Source organism: Leptonotus elevatus, chromosome 9 (genome assembly GCF_054856555.1).
Source record: "Leptonotus elevatus isolate MCC_2025b chromosome 9, RoL_Lele_1.0, whole genome shotgun sequence".
NCBI lineage: Eukaryota > Metazoa > Chordata > Actinopteri > Syngnathiformes > Syngnathidae > Leptonotus > Leptonotus elevatus.
This window is the reverse complement of record NC_141247.1, coordinates 13,325,876-13,348,852: the sequence shown is the minus strand read 5'-3', so window position 1 is coordinate 13,348,852 and position 22,977 is coordinate 13,325,876. Positions and strand designations below refer to the sequence as shown.

The following is a 22,977-nucleotide window of genomic DNA, read 5'->3' as shown; positions in this document are numbered from 1 at the left end:
GCGTACACTTGTCTGTTTGTGGTGGTTAACCGTGCGGGGACCTTTCTCCACAGACAAAGTCAAAAGAAGTTAAAAATAAATGAAGCAAATCTTTTTTTACAAATGGAAACAAGTCCTAAAGCATAACAACAGCAAGTGACGTCCCCAGATTCCACATAAGGAAGCGGAATTTTTGTACATTTTGTACATTCGAGCCTGTCTCATTTTTAATCTGCACTATGGCGTCATGTATGATCCACCAACAGCTTTATTGTGTATAATCTGACGTGCAGGATTTCTGATGTGATGAAAGCACTGTTCCAGATGGTGTCCCAGTCATGGGCAAAACCTTTAATGTTGGGATCCCCGGATGTATTTGTGATATTTACGAGAACCTAACAGGTGCTTGTTTCTAAAATCTTAATTGCAATGCAAACAAAGCCTCAATGTAACCAAGTTTCAGCCCTTAATCCTGTTTTCCCGTAAAAGAGAATCCCTCTTGATAGACAATCGAGGAAATTAACTTCACCAACCAACAAGACAAGCACAACAAACAAAACATGCTTTTCCCTTATAACACGTCACCTAAGAACACCAAGGAAACATACATTTTAAAACATGGTATCAAGAGGGTAAAGTGGGGCAAAGAGAAAAGAGGACAGCAGCTTAAATGGGTCCGTGGCATAAAGCGAGAGATGGACGGAGAAGACACCAAGATAAAAATAAAGTGAGTGAAGCCGGTGTGTGAGTTATTAATGTGTGCACCAATGTGTTTGTGTTTGTTACAAGCACTGGCATTAGTCCCGGCCGCAGGAACGTCTGTGCTGCCAAAGTTTTTACTCGGTCCTCCTCCATGCCGGGGTCAACACACAAATGCGAGTGCAGGGGACGCATCATGGTTTTAAAAGGGGAAACAAAGAAATTAAATTGTTAAAGAAGGTGAAACAGTGATTAAAGAGTAATGATCCATGGGACAACAGTGATGGACAAACACTAAGCGAGGCAGTGATGACTGCATTTGTAGCAAAGAGCAGATGAAGATGACCGTAGAGTGACAGAGAGGAGCAGGAAGAGATAGAGAGATAGAGAGATAGAGAGAGAGAAAGAGAGAGAGAGGAGTGAAAGGGGAGGGGAGGGAGGATCACTGCAAGCATGTGAGGATCAAGAGCAACAGAACGCGAAGGAGAGAGCAAAAGAGAGCACGAAAGACTCGCAGAGGACTAAAGGATTATTAGAGATGTGAGCAAACAGACGAGGGGGACAATCAAGGGACTAGAAAAGACGAGGAAAACATCAAGTAAGTCTCTGTGTGTATGGATGTGTGTTGACGTGAGAATAGAATGAAATACAATCTCACGACCCTCTGTGGAGCCACCTTAGAGTGTGCGGTGAGCACTTTCAGCTCATTGTGGACATACGACCAGGTAGCAGAGGTCCAACGGGACTAATGGACCACTAAAACAAACAAGCAAACAACATCAAACTCCACTGAGAACGCATTTTGCGGCACAGCTCTGCAGACGTGGCAGTTGTTCATCTTTGCGCTTGATTTTGTTCAAGAAGTAACAACTACACAGAGACAGGGACTAAATCCATCCATCCATCCATCCATCCAAATGACCTTTGTGTGTTTCTGCATTCGTGACAATTAACACTTTTTACACCCTTCAATTCCAGATGTTTGCCACTACGTGTGTGAGTGAAAGAGGCAGAGCGGCTCAGCTGATTGCTATTAAAAGCCCATGTGCCAATCGCTCTAATATGGGATTATATTGCAGGGCAATAACCCTCCTCTCATACACTAATGCTGGCCCTTTAGTGCAGGCGGAAAGATGAGAGTCACAAAGTCAGCTTGCATGCATTTTCAGGAATAAGAGTACAGAAACAGTTCATTTCTGTCCCTCAAGTTACTCTGCACTTTGGAACTCCTATGGGGCTAATTATTGGAAACTGTGTGGACCTAATGGTCCTAAAAGATGTCAAGGGTGCAAACATGCCATTGAGGGTGCCAGCAGGTACACTTCTGCACAATGGAATCTCTAAAGTTGATCGTAATCTTTTGTTTGGCCTACTATTTCTTGGGGTTTTACCACTGTCAAAATGGAAATAATTAGTTGTAGGGTTAAATTATAACCATGATAAAGCTTTTGTAAATGACTTTTAACATGTGAGTGACTCCAAACATGATGAGGAAAAAAAAAGACTGTGCCTGTCACATATTTCCACAACAACTGTGAGTCTCCTCTCCCAAAATTAGATGTTGTAGTACCAAGACTGACCTGGTAGAGGCAGCATGGGGCCACAGAGCATTCAGACTTGCGGTAAATGCAAAGAAGAAGAGCAAGCAGCTGAATCTTGGCTAACTGTTAGCTTATCAGGTTACTTGTGATAACTCCTTTCCTTATGGTATATATAGTGCCAAACAACTTGGGGACATGTTATGCAAACACTCAACACAACCAGTTGCTTTTCTATTTGTGTTGGGCAACACAGCAAGTTTCAGGTTGCTTCCTACCTGGCTATCTTCCGTTTCATGTCACAATTATGGAGTGTGGCTCAGTCAGGTGTTGACAACAAACAAGGAAGGACTTACGACTTACTTACACTGCAGGATAATTAGCCAAGCTAATCTTTCAGACATAATCAAAAATCGGGCCTTGGCTGATTTTGGCTGCAAGAGAAGGAACATTGAAACATTTTGGCTTGATTGATGGAATGTATTGTATTGTGTAACCCACTTTATTTTTCCTGACAAACTGTTAGTTTTTTTTGCCACTTTTATTTTATGTTTTGTCATAACATAACCATTGACTAAATAAAAACAGACTAAATAAACACTGAATACATCCAACCAGGTATTCCTTCCTTCAACAATGTAACATTCCAACAACAACAACACAGAATGCAAAAGTTGTGAGACAATATGGCACAATATATTATTATTATTAATTATTTGTGAATATATACTGGATGATATACCGTCTGTCCGTCCATATTACACGCAACACCACAGGATGGGAAGAAAGAAAAAAAAATCATATTATGCCCAATTATTGGTGTTTTAAGTCAATTATGAGGATAATCTTTAATAGGCTGCATCTCAATTTAGTTATCTACTTGTTGAGGATGGTCCTCTTGCACGAAAAGCCAAACAAGGCAAAACGTTAATCATTTGATGTCAACATATAACCTCACGGGAATTCAACTTCCGCTTTGTGTGTCTACTGTACTCCCCTAACGGGGAAACAGGATGAAGAGATATGAGGAAGACAGTCAGGTTCATGATGGAGAGGTTGGAGGCAACATGAAGGAAGGATGTGTGATAAGTCAGAGCGATGATAAGATGATGGAGTGGGAGAAAAAAATAGAGTAATGGATGCTCGTGGACTAGTGTGAGCTAGACCTGTGAAAGACGAGTTGAAATAAAAGAAGAGAGGTAAACTTCAACAAAGGCAGTACGTCTTAGTCATCCTCATTTGATCAAGTGACCACACTAAACCACCATACCCCAAGCAACAGCAACACAAATCAATTCCATTGGTCGATGGATTTGTCAATAACTTGCTCCCCTTAAATATTTCACCCCTTCTCTGCCTGTACAGGTAGCTAATGACTCATAAAAAGTGTCATTCGTAAATCAAAAGAAGACATACTTTTTCTTCTTGTGTGGGCCTTAACTGGAACGACATGCCACTATGAATTACATCCTGTTTAGTATGCCATAGAGAAGGAAAAGCTGTTAAAAATGCTGACTGAAATCCCTTGATGAGACAGATGACAGGACCTTCCACTGGAAATTGAACTGACTGTGAGTCATATATTTAGCCACTATCCATGGCTCCCATCTTCATTCGGGTCACAGGTGAGCTGGAGGTGGGGTGCATCCTGGACCGGTCACCAGTCAATCACTGGGTATGCACATATTGACAAACACATTCACACCTGAATTGACAACAGCGAATGTTAAGCCCAGTCGGAACTTTGCTGTCCAAAAAGAAAAGAGAACTTTACTTGTGATTTTGGCTTTTCACAATCATAAAAACCTTATGATAAAAAAAAAAGAAAAGATGAATGTTCTGAACAGCACTGTGTGTGTGCAAATTCCTGTTATGAACACGCACTGAATGCACCGTGTTACTTCTTGTAAGCATGTAATGTGTACGTTATTCTGCCTTCCCTGACATACAACATTATTAATTTAAATAAAAGAGCCAGATCTACATCGTCAGTGCTAATGCTAGCAATGAATGGGGAATCCTATTGACTGGCTAATAGAAAAGTAGCATTGAGTTCTGGGAGTGATTTTTCTTAGAATAACAAATATTCACACACAAACGCTACAGTAACAAATACAGAGAGGCAATATTATAATAACAATGTTCAATCACAACTTTCTTCTTCTACTCTTTGTATTTTAATGTCACTGTCTCCATGCATGTGCCACACTGCTCCTAAGAGGCCAAAGAGTGCACAGCAAGAACTGCATATATTTATTTTTATTCATTGTATTCTTATTGCCATTATTTTAACCTATAATTTTATTTGTTTCTAATTTATTATCTGGGTTTAAATTAGATTTAAAGTTGTGTTTTTGTAGTAGTAGAACTAGTAGTAGTTCAGTAATTTTTAAATAAATACTACATTTAGAAATGAATGATTGTGTTTATTAATTGTGATTTCCACATCAATTAAAAATAATCATGATTATTACCCCCTACTCCCGTAATTGCCTATCCCTTCTGTCATGGTTCAATTTGAAATGCATTATATTAATCAAATCTCACACTTAATTATAGCCCTGTGATTGGCTGGCGACCAGTCCAGTCCTCTCACCCGAAGTCAACTGGGATAGGATTCACCTCACCCGTGACATTGAGGAGGATAAGTGCTAAATGAAACAGATTTATTTTTAATTATAACCTGGAACCCCACCTTGATAAGGATCCAATAATGGAGTTTCTTCCTTAATTCATGTCACATCCCACCATAAATGTTCTCTAGCAGCAGTCATAGTAGCAGTACAAAAAAAAAAAACCTACACAAACTAAAAACGAATGCCAAAAAACAACAACATCTTAACAGCTGTAACAAAGAGGACCTACATGGGAAAAGACTGTTTCATTCCCACAAGTGAAACAAAGAGAGTGGACAAAATTGGAAAGTAAATTCACCATGAACCCTCAAATTACATTTTCTATTACTGCAATGAATTTGGAACGTGTGTGTGTGGAATGTTATACCTTTCCAGTTGATTTGAAAAGGAGAAAAGAAGAAAGAGTTCATTCTGTCACTTGCTGCTTTGCTGGGAACTTTTATGTTTAATTAGGCCGGCCCGGCTGACATGTTTGTCTTTTTGCACGAATTGGAGATTAGCTCTGGTGACATCTGCCTCTTCAGCTGAGAAGCTGATTAAAGCGCATTGTCCTTTAAAATTACAGATGCATCCAATTAAAGTTAGCAGCAAAAAAGGAGCGGGGACGAAAACAGCTGGGTTGGTTTTCTGCTCGTTTTGTTGTTGCTGCTTACGGTACTTTTTTCTGTGGTGCAGGCATAAATGTCACATCATGACACTTTGGATGAAATGTTGAAAAGGATAAAGATGGGATCTGCAGAATCACAATATTCAATTCTCAGCAGTAATGAATACCATTTAATGGGAGAGGGGTAAAAATTGCAAAAATATCAGAAATAAAAGAGAATGTCTTCTTAGCACTTTCCCAGACACATGTTTAAATATCCATGATCATATAGTTATGTATTGTATTGTCAACAAAAAGCTGAGCTTTTCTTTGTTAACAAAACAGTCATTACGTCACTCTGTGCATGGATCAGGTCTCGGCTTTGTGCTTGTTGCCTTTCATAAATATGTAAAGAAATCTCTGGTGAGAATCTTGCAGCCTTATTTGGATTCATTTGAAGAGGACCCTCAAGGTTATCGCCAATGGGGGTGTATCTTAATTTTCTCTTTCTACGGCCCTTGATGTTTAGAAACAAGTGTTCTGTTTTAAATCAAGAGGCAACTTGAAAAGCACTATTTTTCACCCAAATATAAAAACAGGCAGTTCACGATTTAGAGTGGCATTTTTACAGTGGTCAAGCAACCTGGATTTGTAATACAACCCCCTGCATAAAGTATTTATCAATATCATCAATATGAAATGATACATAACGTAAAATGTGTGTGTATGTTTTGCGGGAAAATAGCAACGTGGCTACACTACCCAAAATGCTACGAACCTCAAAAAGTATTTACTGTCTTCTGGAGGTGAGAGTTTGAGGATGAAGAAGCGAAAGGTGTAATTACAGGGCACTAATGCGGATCTCAATCAAGCGCAAACTTACACACATACACACACATACGCCAATTGCCTGTTGAATAATGGACCTCACCTTGAACTGTCATAGGAGTGTAGAGTAGCGTGTGGCTATGCACTTAAAAACATTCTTAAACACACCAGGGTGAGGCAAAATTCTAAATTTCAAAATTCAATTCAATTTAGTGGATACATTTGAATTTTAATTGTCTCCACCCGACAGGATGTTGAATTGAATTTGAATTATGCTAGATGGACAACATGCGCCAAAAATTTTACGTCAACAGGCCTAACAGGGAGGTCGGGGGTTCGTCTTTATTGCCGGGTTAGTGACGACATCCAGCGATAGGGTTTTGTCGTTCGTCGACAGGGGAAGAGAGTGCACACGGCAGCTGGCCGATAACTATTCATCATGGTGGAAACAAAATGGACTGGCCGTTCGGGAAACACCCGAAATTCCCAATGGCCACCTCACCCTTGGTTTTGTAACCCTAAGATCTTGTTGTTGTTTTCGGAGGCTGGGTAAAAGGCGGGCTATTAATAGTTTTCAAGTTTCTGATGTTTTCTGCCGCCTTCCCTGCTAAACAAGCCAGACACGGCAGGACAGGATTCAAGCTCGTCTCCTTTTTATTCAACTCTCATTCTCGAACAAGCTCGCTCGGTTACACCTCTCTCTTTTGCGCTAATGACATGCGAAGTATACAAAACACTTCAGCATGTAAACTACAAATACAAGACCAGAATTAATCATTCACAAAATAAGTCAATTGCAAGTAAATAAAAATACACATTGGCAAACAATGTGTTACAGTTTTATCTGAGTAGGATTTTAATGTTAATAAAAATCAATTACTACACTTAATGTAAACAATAGTAGTAAATAGTAATGTCTTTACAATAATATTTTTTTGAAATTCATGTTATGTATAGGCAGCTTCAATGCTAAATATACTTTTATTTTGCATCACGAATTTCTTTGAATTTCAATTCAACTTCCTGCAATTTGAATTTGAATTGCAATTCTGCTTCCTGTTTGTCACCACAATTCACATTCAAATTCAATAATTTAAATTTAGGAGTCATTCTCAATTAAATTCTGAATTTTGCCCAGCCCTGATAAACACACCGTGTTTTTTTTTAAACATTAAAATACTAATAATAATCACTCATTGTGTTTTTCGATTGTCAATTGAAAACAAAAAGAACAAATTATATACATATTAAGAACTCTGCGCAATGCTAATAAAATGTTCAGTGGATTGGTTGTGTCACCTGGTGCGCGGCAGGCTTCATGCGTTAAAGGAAGCTTATCCTTGCATGTTTGTTGTCTGCCAGAAGCCAAAATGTCTACACAACGTAAGAATGGAGAGACCACACAAACACAGGCAAGCAAGCGAGCATATGCTCACACAGACCTCAGGCCTGCTTGCACTGCAGACAATTGGTGAGAAGCTCAAACATGCCAACTGGCAAATTAAATTCACAGCATGTAGAAACACATTTCAGTAAATCGAAAACGACGCTGCTCAAAACTCAATGTAGTGTTTAAAGGTTATGTGTGTGTGTGCGTGTGTTTGATAACAGATGTTCAAGCATACTTGCATTGTGTATTGATTACTCACAAGCAGCAAGTGCAGCATTACAGATCTCCCTTATTTACTGGCATGCTTTTATTTCCAGGAGCGCCTTTCTCTTTAGTCTTTAGATGATTCTTTCTGCCACTTTTGAAGATTTCAAATTGGGAAAATTGCCCTTTCCATCTCTTCCCCTGACATGCGTACATTACTCTCATCTAATGCACAATCCTTCTTCATCTGCCCTCTCGCCTCTTATGCTGCTCACTACTTCTTTGCGCCTCCCTGCGCTGCTGTTACCCTTGCGCTCCTCATTTGTCGCCTCCTCATCATCCCCCCCGGCCAACAGCATTACCTCCCCTTCTCCTCCCCTCTCATTTTTCACCGTCAGGTGTGCGATGTGGGTGAAATACAAAGAGTGGTGACATAGGCAAGGGAGAGAATCAAAACATGTGAACAGCAATTGAAAGCATGATCAAGATTTGGAAAAGGGGAACCAACATAAACAGTGGCAAGGGGCAGTTGTCGTAAGTTGCACTTGAGCACAACAAAGACAGCGGAGTTCGCTTGCTTTAACTGTGTGAGAAAATGCTCCTTGCCACTAGATTGCATAAGTCTATATTTATCATTCAATGTAGCTCCTATTGAGATGTCAAGAATACTAAAACAGTGTACACACATACCGACCATTGAGTCAGCAAAAGTCAGATTCTAAAATGTATATATATCAGTGAATCTTTTTACACCATTTACCACATTACAAAACACTTAGCTCTCCAAATACAATAATGACCAACAGTAAAATACAGTTAACATCGCAGTTAAATATAGGAAAATAATATCAATTAAAATGTCTTGCACAAAAAAAGTTAAATGTATATCACACCTAAATAAATGGTTGTAAACAGTTCTAAAAAAAAAATACATTAAAAAAATGCAAATACATGTTCGGCAAAGTCAGCAAGATTTAGGCCCCAGCTCATCCATGACCTTAGAGAGAAAAGGCAATTTTGAAAATGGATGGGTAGTTTGAAAAATGTTTGCCAGACTAAAGGGTGCTGACAAGCACTGTTAAGGCGGAGGGGGAGATTAAGGATTTGCTGTACATAAACAGCTGGTGACATTGTATTTGGTGTGACTGCCGTTTAGAGAAACAAACCGATGGAAATGAGATGAAGTGAAATTGCCTTCAATTGAGTATGCCAGAATCCCAAAGCAGAAACTGGAGCACGCATTCTTCTTAAATATGCAGGCGCACCTGCTGTCAACAAGCTCACAATCTTATACACAAACATTGTCTGGCTCACTTATCTCACTCGCAGGAAAAATTATCACCTGGAATTTATTTTCCATTTCTATTTCTCTTATTCACTGTGGTTTGACACCCACTGCGCAGACAATTTGAAAATCAGCGGTCAAGAGCTTTTTGGAACCAAAGTTAGAATGGTGAACTTTTTTAAATACTCAATGATGCTAGCTATGATCCTTGAGCCAAACATATTAATGCCAAGCTATTAAGATAAATTGCAGCAATGTTTCTGAAGAGCTGTGCGATGCTGACTGACACACGCACCTTTGAGTTCCATAGTTGGCATGAACAACAATAGTTAGAATGGTTAAAATTATTAAAAAAAAATTATTCTTGCAATAATATGCATATTCTTAATCCACACAAATGTTTCATTTTAATTCAATACATTTAATACAGTATGTTTTTCTGGCAGCACGGCAATTTAGTGGATAGCATATCTGCCTCACAAGAGGCTTTTGGCTCGGGCCCTTATATGTGAAGTGTGCAGGTGTGCTATTCTACAGGGACTTTGACTTAATCCCACATTACCCACATTAAGTAATTCATGTTGTTAGGTTAGTCCATAGGTGTGAATGTGAGTATGAATGGTTGTTAGTGTCCTGTAATTGACTGGCGACCAATCCAGGGTGTACCCCGCCTCTCTCCCAAAATCAGCTAGCATAGGCTCCAGTTTACCTGTAACCTCAATGAGGACAAGGGGTTAGATTACATTTATCATTTATGTATGGCAGTGTTTCCCCCAGTGTTCTACAAGCCTGGTGGGCCGCCAGGCTTTTCTTGAATGCTTCATGGAAGCCTGGATGATTATTTTCCTACTAACACTGTCTTTCTCTTTCTCCAGATGCAAAGAGCAACTGCCAACTCATCATCTGCGGGTCATTGGTCAGAAACTGGTAAAAAAAAAAAAAAACCTTGACAAAGGGAAGTTGCTAAACTACTGAGTGGATCACTAATGAAAGGGGCACTGAGCGTTTGGGTCCAGAGTGGCTATTGAGTGCCGAGCTGTCACATTCCAAAACACTACCACTTTTCTGACCCACTTTCGATTGGATGTAATCCGGCTGACTTCGACCGATGTCCCTGCTCGCCTCCTCCCCCTTCAGCTCCTCAGGGGGCTGAGGCAACCTGCCGAGGAGCATGGGCAGGAGGGTGGCCGACCCGACCAATCCTGTGCCTGCACTGGGGGTTCCCCTGGCAGTGGGACGATGGGGCCCGCTGTGCAGTGTCGGGGTGCAGACATCTCCTGGATTGCGGACTCTCCCTTCCATCAAACGACACGTCGGCCAAGCGGCCAACCCGCAGCGAGCCCTCACCATGGCAACAAGTGCGATGGAAACAGCAGGAGTTATCAGGAGTGACGGCAACGGTCTGCCGCTGTCCAAGGAGACGTCACAGAACGAAATCAACAACCAGACACAGGATGACATGGGGTCACAAGGGTCGGGCAGTGGCGTTTATTGCCAGATCAAAATGATACGAAGAAATCCAACAGACTCAAAAGGGAAAAGGATATCAAAGTACACTAATGGCAGTGTGGTGGGTTCTGACATGTTGGGAGGCGTCTGCACTGAGGCCCCAGAGGACAAAGAACAGAGCCAAGAGAAAAGAAGGGTGCAGTCTCTACGTGGGGAGCAACATCGTTCTGTGTCAAAGACCGGGGGCGTTTGCACAACCGTTCACGCCACCCCGCCTCGGCCCTGTCGAATGGCGACGACCTCCTCGCCCCAGCTGTGTGGAACATGCGGGCGGAAACGGTCACAGCTTACCCAGTGCACAGGCGCATGTCGCAGGAGGGCTGCACCTCAAATATCATCTAGCCAGACTTTACCTCACTCTGCATGGAAGCAGGGTGCCGTTCAGAACCACTTGAGAAAGGAGGCGGCTTTGGATGCTAAAAACCAAGATACGCCAGTTAAAACCAGCAAAATCCCACTGTTGTCACACACAATACCAAAAACACACAGTTCAAGCTCCAGCAGTGCAGCGCCCACTCAGAATAAAACAAAGAATCAGCAGCAGAGGCCGCATTCTGCGGAGTTTCCACACTGCAAGGACACGGCCACACAAACAGCTGACACGCACCATAGCAGGGCAGTCCCACAAGCACCACTAACAAACTCGCCCACTAAAACAGAAGTAACAGAACCGCTTTTATCAGACAAACACAAGCACTACAAAAGTCAGCATACAAATTTAAACTCAAAACCTCTAGAACCTTCCAGTCATACAAATACAAAATGTAGCACACCTCCAGTCGTCCCTGCAAAAAAATCCCCCAAATCTGCTTCCAAACCATCCAGCCTCATAGAGCCCAACAAAAACATACAACAGACAATAAACAGTCCCAAACCAAACTCATCCAAAGAGACAAAACTGAAGAACTACACAAAACAGAAGAGCAAATCTCTCGATGACCACACTCAGTCTTGCAAGACACACAAATCAGCGCAATGTAACGGGGCTCCGGCGGGACTACTGGCTGGGAGTGCACCTCGCGGCCTGGAGAACAAGTTACAGAGTGTGGAGGAGAACCTTGTGTCTAATCAAGAGAAGATCAAGGTGCTCCTCAATGTCATCCTAGACCTGGAGAAGAGCAAGGCCCTCAGCGAAGGGTGAGGAAATGTGGTGGTCTTTACGTTTATATTTTTTAAGAGAAAGAGAAAGTTCATGAGCTCACCGAGAGTATTATATTCAGGAATTGATCAAAAATAGCCTCCACTCTGATTGATCGAATTGATCGATGGCTGTGTTGTCCACCTAATAAATCCCTTACCTCCTAATAAAAACCCGGTGCTCTAAAATTGAGTAAATACATATTCTCAAACAATATTTGAAGAAAATACTGTACACCCGCTGGCTATTGGATATAATGTAATGAATTTAAAATGCCAAGCCTGTGGAGAGTCGATGTAAAGTGTGTAAACATGTGTAATCCTATCTCAATTCCTGAGGGCATTGAATCAATTCCTTGCAAATCCTTCACCCTTATATCTCATCTACCTTATAAGGTGAGTCATCACCATGGTAACACCATTTCTTCCAAACGAGAAGGTATTGACCCAAAGGGGAGATCATTTCCCCAACCCCTCTCTAGTAACTTACTTCATTCCTGAATCTCTCATACATCCAATTTGGCCTCTGCCCTTGTTTAATTGACCAAACGCTTCCTAATTTTCTCTCTCTTTGACCCAGTTATGTACCACTTTCACCTTCAGATAAATCGCAGTATGTACTTCTTTACCCTGCTTCTTCATCTTTCTTTCTGCGACCCTAATCACGTTTCTGACTAACAACCCCCATGTCTCTTCCTTCTCGCCTTCTGCCATCTGCTTCCACCCTGACAACCTGTCTAACACTCAAGTACATTGTTATGTGCTATGATTCATCTCCTATGGCTTCCTACTGTTTGCCTCTTCACCTTCTAGCTCGGCGCACTCTCATTTTCATCTTATTGCTCTCCTTCAGAATACACAATGTTTCTCAAGCTTTACATTTAACTTGCTTTTAAACACCCTTGCTTAATGAATGCTGATCTCACATGATATAATACATACATGGTCATGCCATTAGTGTCACCGGGATGGCACTCAAAATCTTGACAATATTGTGGATTGTCAAAATTGTCAAAATGTATCTTAACTATGATTCATTTTGTCTTAAATTAATTAAATCTTAATCTGGAGTGGACCTTTAAATTGCAGGCAGCAGAGATACTGTTGATGCAGTCTCTATCTTCTATGGGAACTTAAGATACATCGTACCACACCTGTACTGCATCAAACTAAAAGGATGTTTTCAACACCGCGAAATCTCATGTTTAATATGCACCCGTGTATAATACGCCGCCCCCCAAAATCAACCTTAAATGTAGTTTGTCTACTAAATGGCCAATTGGCCATACAGTATCTTTTTCTGTTATCAAGAAGTGGACTTCAGAGACTCGTGTTAACTCCCATGCATAATACACCCCCTCGATTTGGGATCATATTTTTTGAAAAGAAAAACAAATGCATATTATTCTTGGAATTTTACGGTAGTGTGCCTTGCTCATAAATAAGATAGCCAACATAATAAAAGTTCCCCTCTGTTTGAGGTTGTCTAACAACAACTACAAGAATAAGCATTTTAGGTAGCAATCAAAACTGTGTTTCTCTAAAGGCAGAATATACAGCATTTGCGTTGAATTTGATTTGATGATGGTAAGTATATCATCCCAACTACATTGAGCCGGTAATTAATCTCCCCTCAAGAAAAAGGGACCTAATTGTTTCATTGGCACGTCTGTTTAACACATGCAACCATCGCCAGGTTTCACCATGTAGCGTGTCCACCTAAACTCTTTGAGTGCCCTCGTCTCCTCTCAGGGTAGACAGATGTCCCGCACAGCAGGCTAATCCCTATCAGATTACATTTGTGAAATGCAATTAAATGTTTAAGGCTCCTAAATGGAGTGTGCAGGCACTCCCGCACTGCGTGCGAATAGCTGAGTATTATGGACATTTATATCTCATGTCATAAATGTTGAAAAATTAAGGATGGAAAAGTCAAGACGAATGGGGGAATGAGTATAAAAAATGCGCAAGTAAGGTCAAACATGATGTTCTGCCCACAGAAGGAAACTGTGATAAAGCAAAGAGATTTCTGCTGCTGTGCTCAGCTAAAATAAACTATCAAGTCTTGCTTTTGTTAATGGTAAATACAATAGCAGTCTTGCAATTTATCTTTAATTAATTAAAACGGCTATGTTATTGACAGGCTTCAGTTGTCTTAATAAACTTCAGTTGAAAAGGAAAACAAAGTGTTCTTTCATTGTGTGCCAGCCCTCTATTTAAAATGTTCCCAATTACCTCAGACAGACTTTGCTTCTGCAAAATCTCAACAACCACCATTAGTTCTACAGAAAAATCTGCCTTCATGAAGATCAATAGAATAGCACATACAGGGCAGACGTCCGCCAAGATTTAACTATTAACTCAAATAAAAATCGATGTCTTTTTGTTAGAGAATCACTCATGGACAATGGGGCCATACCAATTTTATTCTGGGCCAGGAGGCAGTTGGTGCTGCTGAAGTGGCAAACAGACAGAGAGAAAAAAAAGAAGTAATTTTGGTCACTGGATAGGGGTGTTACGGACAGATGGGATAGCACCAGTTTGGATTTTGGTGACGGGTCTTTCCAATGTTGCAGAAAGAGCAGAAAGAAACTAAATTCATCGACTTTCTCTGTGCATTAAATTGATGGCATGTGGATGGTTCTTTGTCTTTGAAGACATTTAACATTCAAAATATAACACAGTAAAATAAAAATGACGCAGCTTCTACTCTTCACTCACGTCCTTCAATGATGCAGTTTGTTATTATTTAGGAGCCTAATGGCCAGGGATAAAATGTAATTCTAACTAACCAACAAACAAAATAATAAACAAACCAGCCAGGCAACAGCAACCAAAACAATTCATCTCTTTTGTTTCACTTTCCTTAAAACTTTCAATTGAGAAGTTTGAATACAATGCTATGGCATATTTCTTTAGACAAAGTTGCACCTATTGGATAACCACATCATGTCTTGAAAGATTAAGATCAAATCATGTATGCCTTCTCTGGCTTTAAGAAAACATTCGGGACAACACTCCTGTTCAACAATTTCACATCCTGAGATCAATTGCGTCGGTAAACCTCAAATGCTATTTTGGTCCCTACAACAAAGAGACCCAGCTGTGTGCAGTATAAGTGGGTGGAGAGAGCAACGAAGGTTGTGACATGATGAGAGTACAACTAAAAGAAAGCGAAATGACCAATTATACCAATTACACATGCTATTGTTATATTACTATTATATGTGTGTCTTTTATTGAAATATATATATATTCTTTATTTCACCCCTCATGAGCGCCGTGAACACCGCCGCTAACACTATATGTATATATATATATTGATGTATGGAATATTTAACTTCAACCTTAGCCTATAGAGCAAAATTGGGTAGTTGTTTTTGTAGAATTGATTGTAGTTATACGAATCACACAGTATATAATGTTTTTAGCGGCATTCCATGTGTAATTTATTTAATCCCTTATGTATTAATTTTCTATTAAATTATATGATTTTTTTTTTTTATAAGGAACAGTATTTTCAGATAAGAAAATACATTAAATTCACAAGAAAATAAGAATGTAATCAGATACTGCCTGATATGTTATGCACTTGTTTGTTGTTGCTGCAGTCGAAGCTCATACAGAACGGGTCAGGACATTAACAACTGTCCCACCTGCCAAAAGACAGCCTGCATCATCTACAGGTAACGACAGAAGCTAATGAACTGGGTGCATAGTACGGTACATAATGTGTTTTGATGTTGAAGTTCCTTTTTTTCTCCTCTTTGCTTTCCCGGCTTCAAAACAAATTCATCATACAATTCTTTTTGTTTTATTTTTCATTAGCTCTTCAGTCTGGTCTTCTGCTGAGCTTGCCCTTTCTGCTCTTTCTGATACTACAAACAGTACTTATTTAATCCATCACAGTTTTATATGTATGAAGTCATCTCTCATTGTTTCAAATCAAATTCTGAGTGATGTGATGCGCGCTCTCGGCAAGTTGTTTACAAAAAGCAACGTTCTGTGGATGTAAGCACATCACAACAACTGATCAGTCGTGCTTGTTTTTGTAGTGCGAGTTTAATACCTTGCAAAGTCAAAGCGTCGCAAGATCCTGTCCATCCTTAGGGTGTGTGTTCTCACTGTCTCATACAACATATACCTGTTTAATCCTCCCATCATTATGCAAATTCTCATCCCGTGAAAGCAGCCTAATTTGCATTTCATGTCATGTGTTGCAGCCTGAATCCATGTGCCCATTGCCAAAAGCCGTTATCATTCCTACCACACCGACTGCACACACGTAGCTCCAATGGAATACAATATTCCCTGCAAAAAGGAAAATACAACACAGGTGCTAATAACCACACAAAACAGAAGCCTTGGCTTTGTTTGTCACAGATTTCCTGTTTATCAATTTCATTTATGCAAGCAGGCCATGATCACCTAACAAAGTAGACAAAATCATGCACTCCTCAGAGGGATTTTTGCATCCTGAATGATAAACACACAAAGAAAAAGTCAGACATACAGTAGGCAGCTCATGTTTTTGTAAATGTACAATAATGTATTCATCTATCGTTTAAAGGCAATTCCTGTCAGCAGCAGAGTTTGGAAAGGGGGGGGGGGCGCTTTGCGCCTGCGATTGAAACATCAACTCTAATGATTTGTGATTTAAAAAATTGGGTTTTGATGTAGGCTGGCTGCCCAAAGCTATTTTGCTTTTGCCGTTCTTAATTAAAGTCAGTGATTGGAGACAAAAGAATAAACTTTTGACATCCCCTCTGTTTTCATCTGTGAGCTTGAATAGCTCAAATGGGCAGAGAGGAACAGAAATTCAATATATATTTCATAACAAAACAGAGCATATCATAACAAATATTCAAAGTTAGAGGGGTTTCGGCTGTAATATAGGGAATTAATCCCTGACACTTTCAAGTTTAGATACAAAAAAGAAGAAATTGTCACCAGTAAATAAAAGTTTGAGGTGACTTTTAACTACTCAGTTATCTGAATCATATTGGATCGGTGTGCTGCTGTTATGTGAAGACAATGAACCCAAACAATGGAAGGGAAAAAAACAGAAAAATAATGAGGACCAAGTGACAGTTTGGCTTTTGACTCCAAAGAAGATGTACCGCACAGATTTGTACGGATCCTTCACCTCTACTACCTTGGCCATCTTGTGTCAGATGTTTGACATTAATAGGGTTATTGAAATGACAAAGACAAATCTTGAGGGTCATGGCAGATGCAGCGAGTGGAAGCAAAGTCTGATATGTTTTTATATATTCTCACAATAAGAAAGTATTTTTTAAATTCAGACAGACGTAGACCGTGACAGAGACAAGGTGTATCATGTATCAATGTATCAATATGTATGTGTATACAGTTAATGGACAATGTCTAGTCTGGTGCATCATCCTGACATCTTTTATTTATGGCAGTTATCTTTACCCATTAGAGTTGTAAACCTCCCTCCGTCCTTCTCTCCCTCCCTTCATCCTTGATCTGTTATTCAGTGTGCAGAGTTCTCTCCATTGTCCTCTCTCTCGCAGCGTCTGAGGCCCTCTCAGCCTCTTATCCAACTCCTCTAACAGCTCTTTTGAGGCCATTCCTTTCCTCGTTCACTCTGCGCTGACCTCAGATTCACCAAAGCGCAGATAGCTTTCAAAATTCCACCTCTCCGAAAGCTCTCTTTTCTTCCACCAACAGAGTCTCTGTGCAATCTCCCTCTCTTCTCACGACCACTCAGCGACTGCAAATGACCATGTTGGAAAGTCATTGAAACAAATCAGTCCAATAATCAATCAGGGGTTAGCGTAGACCTTTAATTTGCCCCCATCTCACCTTTCCACCTGTCTGCAAACGGTTTCAATCAGTTCCAACAAAGCAAGTCCCATGAAATTATGCTTGGGTGAGTTTGGTGTTGATGCCAACAAAAACAAAGAGATTGTGAGCCAGGTCCAACGTCGGTGACCTCTGATGAATGGACAAACAATCCCACAGATACATTATAGTTCTGGCAAGAGTAAAAGCTGCACAAGGAGGAGACCAATTCTATATTTTCTTCTATTTCTTTCCTATAGTTAATGTATTCCTGAGAAAAAAACATATTTAGATTTAATTCATTGTATAGCAATGATTATTACTAAATTATTTATCATTGATATGTGTAATTCAATTATTTTTATTAGTACTATTTACACATTTAGTGTATATATACATTTATTTAATGTATATATTTTTCAACTCAATATTTTTGTTTAGGCTATAATTAATTCCTTTTTAGTTATCTATTCAAAGCTACTCATGTTAAATGTATAATTATTAAGGGTCTCATTTAATTAATATTTACTTACTCAATACCAATCATAGTGAAATGTAATTAATAATATTGCTTGTAATCTTTCACCTCATTTTAAATTGAGTAAATGTGATTTTTTTTTATTTTTTCAACTTAATGAACATTTGCCCCAATACTGTTTTTTTGTTTTGTTTTTTTGTTTAAGTTTTGCTAAGGCATTTTGGAACACAGGACAAAAAAGTTGTTCACTCAATGTGAATTATTGTGAAGGAACTGGTCATTTTTTGCAATTGTTATTGTATAATGTGAGTTATGTCAGAAAAGTTCTAGGACTTTTATTTCAAAGCCCAGAGGCGAAAAAGCTCATGATGACTTCACCATGAGAATGCACCTGCTAACAATGGCCTGAGCATCTGACGGTTCCTGGCAGAGAAGGACATTGCCACACTGGAGCAAACTCCCAACTCACCTTACCTGACTCTGTGTGATTTTTTCCCCCCTCTTTCCCAACATCAAAGAGTAATCAACGGGATGCATTTTGAAAACGTGGCCGTGACAAGGTTGTGGCAGAGAAGGCTGGTGAAATGCGTTAGACTCCAGGATGATAACGTTGACAGGTGAAATGGTTTTGAAATATATATTTTGAGACAGAAGTCTTGGAACATTTTTGACACACCTCATATACAGATATATCAATTTCCCTTAAGCAGTTATGTATGCGTGGGAAAGTTGTGGGGGAGTTAAACTGGGAGGAAGACTCTAAATATATTCCCATGAATGTTTTTTTTTTAATTCTTCATCTACATTTTTGTTGTACACGTACACACACTGACTAAAACTACACAGTGAGTAAAGGTGTGAGGAGCTTCCAAAAAAATGACCTGCAGCGGTGGACACTTCAGAGAGATTGGGTTAGGAATAGTAGTGGGGAGTCATGGGGGGGGATCGCATGGTAGAGGAGGAAAAGAAAGCCGGGAGGGTTTTACTTTGAACACATCACACAGACCATCCACACTTTCCACATCCCTTGCTTGTGTACTTCACTCTGATCGTTTTATTTCCAGCGCAACGATTCATTCTCCACTCATCTCAAGAGAAAAATAAAGAAGGCTATGATCATGACGAAAGATACAGAAGATGCATGTGTTAAGAACAGAGTTGACATCTTGATTTTAATGCGTTTTCACAAGCATCCGTCGAGGTGTCAGAGTTTTTTCTCTTTAAATTGATATTTCCACCATCCTTCTCTTGTCTGCGATAACTTGTTAAATGGTCCTCATGACTGTCTGAAATATGAGCCTTAACATAAAAAAATTAATGCAACTCGATTTGCAGCATTAACCCTGCGTCTAAACTGCGGCCGCTGCTGCGTGTCCACATTAACCACAACTCTCTCCCTCTCTCTCTGCAGTGTGGAGCACGACTTCCGCCAGCAGGAGGGACGCTTTCAGGGGGTGATGGAGTCGCTGGAGGGAGAGTATGATGTGCCTGCACCCCTTCTGACCAAAGCCTCAGTGGCCACTTCCCAGGCTAGCCGGCCCAGCGCCAAGGCCCGCGTCAAGAAACTCCGCAAGAAATGTTTCTGGTGGCTCTGATAGTAGCACGGCAGCCTCTGAGGGATAAGTGTGGTCGAGTCCAGAATGTTGCACTGCAAGGGAATCTTACTGTGGAATTGTGGATTTGGAAAATAACTTGGAATGGGATAAAAATGTGAAGTTCAAAGGAGCTGCTAAACTTCCAATGTACTGTTCACCAGACCTATTAATTCATTTTCATTTTGTGGACCAAATGGGGGAGCCTGTCTTCCTATTACATAGCCTGTAGCAAACAGATGGAGCGTTAACACTCGAGACTGTTTGCCACTTGGCAAAGTGTTTGTCCTGGAAGATGCATCAAAAGTTCTTTTTTTGGAATGGATTCATGCTTAGGGGTGTACATGAATCACAATGTGGCGTTTGACTTAATTACAATGGAGAACCAAAAATTTGAAAATCCCAGGAACTGAACAGCCTAATGTTGGTACACTGTTTCTAAAGTTGAATGTAGCAATAAGTGAAACATCAGTGAGGACGTGTGGAGGAACTAAAGCAGAGGAACTCAATAGAGCAATAAAGGGACAGCCTATTGGGTGGAGAGAGCAAAGTGTTTGAAATGTGTATGGAGAATACATTAAGAGACAAGATGATGGAGCAGCTGATCACAGACTGACAGGCTGTCGCACATTATTAACATTTGTGTCACCGCTGACCCACTGACTGATTGATTCTATCCTGCATTCCCATTCAAAGTGGAAACCATAGGCTCAAACTTTCAAAGTGTTCTCACTTACAGTACATTCAATCAGGACTCGTACACATGCAACGAGTGAATCTGTTGCTTAATATGCATAGACCAGCTATGTCTTCATTGTTGGTCGCTAGTTTGTATGAAATGTTCACAAATGTGCCAGCAAAGTTTAGGCCAATCTGTGGCCAAAGTAGCAAAATAAGAACAAAAACGTCCATTCAATATACACAATTGGTTACAGACTAATACACTCTGGACTGGGTTAATTTGTAATTTGTAATATTCTGTACACAGAGGCCACAACATGAATAATAATGCCAGTTTCTGTTGCCACTGTCAGAGAGGTATAACTGAAAAGACCCTGTAAAGTGCTTAAAGATAATTGCTGAAAACTAACAAGGATAGAAATATGTAGTACACACATGCAGAGATATAGCCTTAAACTATTTTTGACCATTTCAGTTTTCCTGATTATTATTAAAAAAAAATTGGCATGTCTAAAACAGGACCAAGTGATGCCCCTCCCTCACTATATAACAACTTGCATCAGCGGTTATGTTTGAACAATTGCAACATACAATTAGCTACTAGCTCTGCCTACACCCCGAAAATACAGCTTTTCTTCAGATAGTCAGATGACGTGGCAGTTATAGAGTGCCTCATAGTAGGCCGTGAGTGGGGATATATTAATGCAACTCAAACATAAAGTTATGTGCAGGCATAAGAAAAATGCCAGATGAAGTATCATCCATTTTCTAGGTTTTAGTACTGGTATTTGAGTGAAAGAGGCAGTTTTAGAGCATTCAGCGGTTTGAGAGTCGAGAGAATGGTTTCATTTTTCACAATTTTGAAGCCTCATGTTATACACTTTCGAATTGTTTTTATTGTAATCTTAATTCTTCCGGATTGTTAATAACAGTCTTCCTTCATCCATAAGATATTTATTTTCATGGAGACTTTAACTATATGGCAATTTTCATAGATAGATGACTGGGCTGTGTCTAATAGATTTTTAATATAGCTAAAGAACTTGACCAAAATATTACAAACACCTTTCCTCAGGGTGAAATGCAATACCACTATACTGTAACAAATACAAGCACAATAATGCATTGAGGAAGATCTATCCATCTTTAAACCACATATCATGGTTGGCCAACAGCTTAGCAGGTAAGCCCAGAATTCCCTCTGCCCAACTATTTTGTCCAGCTCTACTGGGGGAATTCTGAGGCGTTCCAAGGCCAATTGGGAAACATACTAGTCTCTTCAGCGTTTCATCCTCCCGGTGGCACATGCCTAGAACCCCTAATCAGGGAGGCATTTTGATCAAATGCCCAAGCCACCTCATCAAGCTCTTCAGCGGCTCGACTCTGAGCCCGTCCCGGGTGACCGAGCTTTTTACCCTATCTTTAAGGGAGAGCCCTTTGTGAAGTCCAATCCTCTCTGGAAAACAATCCAACGTACTGCCAGCAATGCAGACCAAACTCTGACATCAGTCGTACAGGGACCAAATAGCTAAGGCTATCTGTAGGATGCGTTGCCCCCAGAGCGCCCTCTACAAGATCCCTCGGAGTTGAACATGTTCCTCAAGTCCACAAAACACATGTACATTAGTTGGGCGAACTGTCATGCTCCCTGCAGGTGAGCCCAATAATAAAGATGCTTTGCTAAATTAACGCCTATCTGACAGTCTCAATCAAAACTGAACATTATTTACTTTATGCCTGCAGAAATTTAGCTGGGATCTCATTTGACACATGAAAATGATGTTGTGGGCTGCCAAGATAAACAGATATTTCAACACATAGAGTATAAATCTGACACATAGCCTTAAAGCTGCTGCCTGAGTATTCACAATACAATAATGATGCTTCCACAAGACAAAATAAACCCCACATCTCATCAAAATGTGAAACAAGTCTGTTTGCTAGGTTGACATAGTGGATTCCATTCAGGTGAGTTGACAGTTACACAATTGATATAGCTGCGGATGTTTTATTGTTAGAAGTGAACCAATTGTGTAATATAAAAACACACATGGCTGTCTTTGTAACACAGTCTCTCACACACAAACCAAGACAATTCAGTTGCAACAATGCAAACCTCTCACCTTTAAGCACCCCATTCAGCTACAAGCTAATAAGTAGCCCACTATTACAACGCTGGATGATACTACACTTGGAAATGGAGCAATCTATTTGAAATGTTGTTTTTATTCCAACGCTGTCCCATAATGTTGCCCATGCTTCTCCTCATATTCCTCCCATGTGTACAATAAAATTGTGTATTTTCTACAAGGCGCTCTATTGCTGACTCAACATGAGGTCGACTGTATAAATTGCGAGTGTGCTATTTCAAAACAGCTCCCAAAGAGCCAATACATTTGTCTGATATACTATCATATTATTTGCATAGACATGACATTTAGCAACAGCTAAATCAATCACTCCGTCACGAGCCACAAAATTAGGTACACTTGCTCAGTCTAATGAAATCAATACAAGAAACGTTCAAAATATATTAACGTTAAGTTTTGATTGAAACTGTATTTATTTACTATTATCTATTATTATAGTAGTAGTTTGCCATATACGAATGTTGTGCATCACTG

General features: G+C 40.0%; 2 protein-coding genes across 2 annotated transcripts in view; one reads left to right on the top strand and one right to left on the bottom strand.

Annotated features, from left to right (window-relative positions):
* Positions 1–22,977, bottom strand: part of dock2 (dedicator of cytokinesis 2) — a 106,484-nt gene that overhangs the window by 26,090 nt on the left and 57,417 nt on the right. The window lies entirely within an intron of this gene.
* On the top strand, positions 1,141–22,694 carry insyn2b (inhibitory synaptic factor family member 2B). Its single transcript, XM_086084228.1, has 4 exons — positions 1,141–1,276; positions 10,021–11,791; positions 15,403–15,477; positions 19,492–22,694. Exons 2-4 carry the CDS (start codon positions 10,317–10,319, stop codon positions 19,673–19,675), a joined length of 1,734 nt encoding a protein of 577 aa, XP_085940354.1. The 5' UTR covers positions 1,141–1,276; positions 10,021–10,316; the 3' UTR covers positions 19,676–22,694.

Bases quoted from the DNA above. Each gene is read 5' to 3' on its own strand.
- insyn2b (XM_086084228.1), top strand. From the start codon at position 10,317: ATGGGCAGGAGGGTGGCCGACCCGACCAATCCTGTGCCTGCACTGGGG. The intron at 11,792-15,402 runs GTGAGGAAATGT...TTGTTGCTGCAG, and splicing joins AGCAAGGCCCTCAGCGAAGG to TCGAAGCTCATACAGAACGG. The intron at 15,478-19,491 runs GTAACGACAGAA...CTCTCTCTGCAG, and splicing joins ACAGCCTGCATCATCTACAG to TGTGGAGCACGACTTCCGCC.